This window comes from Chanos chanos, chromosome 12 (genome assembly GCF_902362185.1).
Source record: "Chanos chanos chromosome 12, fChaCha1.1, whole genome shotgun sequence".
Taxonomy (NCBI): Eukaryota; Metazoa; Chordata; class Actinopteri; order Gonorynchiformes; family Chanidae; genus Chanos; species Chanos chanos.
In genome coordinates, this window is record NC_044506.1 from 24,630,092 (window position 1) to 24,634,362 (window position 4,271).

General features: G+C 44.2%; 1 protein-coding gene across 1 annotated transcript in view; it reads left to right on the top strand.

Annotated features, from left to right (window-relative positions):
* The first annotated feature begins 421 nt into the window (after window positions 1–421).
* The window catches only part of kat2b (K(lysine) acetyltransferase 2B), a 15,420-nt gene continuing 11,570 nt past the window's right edge, over window positions 422–4,271 (top strand). Inside the window, exons 1-6 of the mRNA XM_030789217.1 lie at window positions 422–704; window positions 1,648–1,786; window positions 2,280–2,425; window positions 2,687–2,773; window positions 3,352–3,533; window positions 3,984–4,175. Of these exons, the coding sequence (XP_030645077.1) occupies window positions 504–704; window positions 1,648–1,786; window positions 2,280–2,425; window positions 2,687–2,773; window positions 3,352–3,533; window positions 3,984–4,175 (947 nt within the window). The 5' untranslated portion in view covers window positions 422–503. The remainder of the gene's footprint in view (window positions 705–1,647; window positions 1,787–2,279; window positions 2,426–2,686; window positions 2,774–3,351; window positions 3,534–3,983; window positions 4,176–4,271) is intronic.

Genomic DNA, 4,271 nt, shown 5'->3' on the forward strand with positions numbered 1-4,271 from the left:
ACAACAAGCAGATTATATCACCTAACAGTACAAAGGAGTATGTGAATGTTTTCATAAAATGTCTCCTAGAGCACGCGGCGGTTCAGCTAGCCTAATCGTTTTCGGACAGAGGGGCGCACTGCCAATCAGCTGGACGTATAGTGCACATGAGAGACCGATTACAAATACGTTGGAAAGCATGGGACCTTCATATTCTCTCTCCCTCTTTTTGACAGCTTTCTTTAGACACCAACTGCTTCTGTTGCGCGGCCCCTGTTTACAAGAATGTATTCACCCCTTCAGTCCACTTGACCTTCAAGTGGGGGCTATAAATGATTTGATTTTGGTCTCGTCTCCGAATCGTATAAAGCGGAAAATCCATTTTGTCTCCCCTAGCGGAGAGAAGACGGATTTACAATGTCAAATGAAAAACAGGGATGAACGCCATGTCTGATCCTGCTGCAGCCGAGTAGACAGCGACGCAGCGGCGAATTGAGAGGATTCGGATCAGGTTCGGAATCCGAATGGCGGAAACCTCGGGGATTCCACAGGGCTCCCCAGCTGTTGGGGCGACGGGCTCTGCCCCAGCCGCCCCTGGAGTCGGCGGAACCGAATGTTCGGGAGTTGTAGTCGGCTCCGCACGTATTGCAGTGAAAAAGGCTCAGCTCCGAGCCTCCCCACGTCCGAAAAAACTGGAGAAACTCGGAGTGTACTCCTCTTGCAAGGTACGTGGAGGTACCCTGTTGCACAGTTTTCCCGTTGAAGGGGCAATGCACTTTGTGATGTTTGGTTTCTAACTGCTTCGGCGCTCGCTCCACTCTGACGCTGAAATTGCAAACGCAGCACAAAAGCTATCGCTCTGTAATCGTTAGTCATTCTAATTGGCAAGCATTACTCCACGCAAAACGATTATATAACTGGTCAAGTATGCTGTGATAGTGTAGGTGTTGACACATTGACATTTCCTCGATCTGGACTGTATCAGTAGCTGCTTTTGTATTTGGCCAAAGTGGGCAAGAGGACGTAAACACAGACTACAGTAGGCGGGTTGTCAACACAAGGATTTCGACCGTTTTGAGCTATGTGTTCAGTATCCTCTATGTGTGGTGATAATGGTATTGCGTTGGCCAGTGCAAATGTGACACTGAGTCTTGACGTTGGGGAGTTGTTATGAAACATGAGACATAATGAAGGTTTCATTCGCAGGGAGGCCAGAACTACGTCTTTGTTTTGACAGGATGACAGCTACTCTATGGGGCGGAGTCGGTGGCTCTGCTTTGCGAGCAGTCTCGGGTGCAGTTTGAGCAGTAGCCTTGTGTGCATGGCACACGATGACCGGAGCACAACCTTTTGACGTTGTAGGGGACTTATTCAAATCTTAGTGGTGATAAAGCCCCCCCGCGTCAGTTTTTTGGTAGCGGTTAAATTAACTAATTACTTTTTTTACCGGGGAAAAAATCTCGAACATAGAAATTCAGGGCTTGTGTATCAAAGCTCCTTTTGATTTGACTGTCTTCAATTTATTATTTTGGTTTCTGCTCATGCGAGCTATTTGAAGATGTGAATTTTCTGTGTTGGTCAATTTTTAATGTTTGTTCAGCGGTTCAGTTGTTCAGATTTGTTTCTAATTTATTTCTTTTGATTTTCCTCTTTCTTCCATTCACACAGGCTGAAGGAGCTTGTAAGTGCAATGGTTGGAAGAGTCAGAACCCGCCCCCAACACCGCCACCTCCAACCCCACCTAGGGCTGAGCAGCCCACTGCTGTGAACTTGCAGGAGCCCTGCAGGAGCTGTAGCCACTCCCTTGGTAATGCGTAATGCTGATTTATTATTATTATTATTAGTAGAACCTGTTTTTAATTATGCCCCATTGTTGCAATGTGACAGGCTGAAAATATGGCAACAGTCTGGTTGCATTTGACTCACACTGGTCACAGCTCAGACCATGAAGTACACTCTTGCCTCTGAAAGATACTTCTGATCATACTTCTGAAAGACGCAACGATGCAGTTAGCAGGGCAAGCAACCTTAAGCACTAAATGTATTTGGATAAGTATTCTCTCTTCCTCTCTATAAAATGTATGCCATTTTAGTGATTTAGCAAGAATAAAAGTGCAAAGTTAATATTTGTACGGTATACCATAATGTATTTCTTAACTACCTGCATAGCCTTTGTGTTGAGTCATAGACTTCTATGTGTGTTGCCATACTCTCTCTGCAGTCGAGTCTGGGTTGAAGTGTTAGTTAAGGTTAAGTGAGGTTGGACGACTTTCAGTTTCCCTCTCTCTGTGATTGGCTAGGTGATCATGTGACCCACCTGGAGAATGTGCCGGAGGAGGAGATGAACAGGCTACTGGGAATTGTCCTGGACGTGGAATATCTTTACACCTGCGTGCATAAGGAGGAGGACGCAGACACCAAACAAGTCTATTTCTCCCTGTTTAAAGTAATCTGCATTCAGCCCTACATTTACCCTTCTGTCTGTGTGAAGTAAAATGACATATATTTATCATGTCTTCAGTTCAAAGGTGGTAGTGTCCACAGATGGAATGCATGCCAGAGTGTGAAGGTGGCTTTTTTTGCTTGCACTGACTAACTTGTCAGCATTTCCCAAAGGCCCTAAAAGATTTTCTGAGATATGTTTTTGATGTTGTGTTGTGTGTAAAGATCTGTCCATGTGATGATATGATTTTGATTTGTCTCTTAGTTGTTGAGAAAGTGCATCCTGCAGATGGGGAGACCTGTGGTTGAGGCTTTGGAGAGTCCTCCGTTCGAGAAACCCAGCATTGAACAGGTGAACACACACACACACACACACGCATACACACACACACATACAGGCAGTCCCCGAGTTAGAAACGTCCGACTTAGGGACAAGTTGTACTTACGAACTGATTGCCATAAAGTCTATTATATTAAAAATTTGAGTTAAATACAATGGTTCATAATAATGAACGCACACGGTTCGTCGGCTTGGGGAAGGAGAACGCTGTCCGCCATTTTAAGTCGGATCACGTTGCCATTAACACTGTGTATGTACCTGTTCCGATTTACCTACAAATTCAACTTAAAGACAGACTTAGGGAACGGATCTTGTTCATAAACCAGGGAGACACACACACACGCACATACCTACACGCACACACTACGTAACTGCTCAATTAGACCCAGGATGACGGTTTGGATCAGTGTGTTTAAACAATAAATTATTGCAATTACAGATCCTGTCTTACATTATTTATCTTCAATACATTTCTGTTGTTATTTAGCACATATATGAAAAATAAAGACTTTTTACTGGTACTTTGATAAAATTTGTACTAAGTGTTCCATCTCTGTTCTCTTGCATGGTCTTTCTCACTTGTTTTTCAGGGTGTGAACAACTTTGTCCAATATAAGTTCAGTCACCTCCCCTCAAAAGAGCGGCAAACCATTGTGGAGTTAGCCAAAATGTTTCTCAACCAGATCAACTACTGGCAGCTGGAAACTCCCTCACAGCGGAGACAGCGGGCCCCCACTGATGATGTAGCGAGTTATAAAATCAACTACACTAGGTGGGCATTACAGATTTCACCGCGTTATTTCATATTTGACTGGTGCTCAGCGTGTGCTGGCAGTGTGAACTGTGTTTCAGTAATCACACACCCTGTCCAATATAACGCTACTCAAACCATGCTGCCTGTGTTAGAGGAGTTTAAGGCTTGTAAAGTTTTCATAAATCAGGATATGTTTCTGTATGTTTTGCTATAAACACACAAATTATAAATTTAGGCAGTTTTGACCAGCAGCACTAATTCTCCTCAGTAGGACTTTTATTTTATTGACAATGTGTCTGCCAGCTAGGATCAGGACAGGAACCTGCGTCAGTGAGCTTAATGGACTCGTGCATCTGAAGAGCTGCTAGGTATTTGTAGTGATTAAATGTTTAGAAGTGATGATGAGTGAATGAAGAGTGCAGTGGTTGTATTGTTGTGTTTGTACTGATGGGTGTGGTTGTTTTTTAGGTGGTTGTGTTACTGTAACGTCCCTCAGTTTTGTGACAGCCTCCCACGATATGAGGTCACCCAGATTTTTGGCCGAACGCTTCTTCGCTCCGTATTCACCGTAATGAGGAAACAGCTACTGGAACAGGCCAGACAGGAAAAAGACAAACTCCCGCCTGAGAAACGCACTCTCATCCTTACACACTTTCCCAAGTAAGACACACACACACACACACACACAAAGAGGCAGACAGACAGACAGAGGGTACGCCCACACTTATGCATACGTACACACACAGACATAAATAC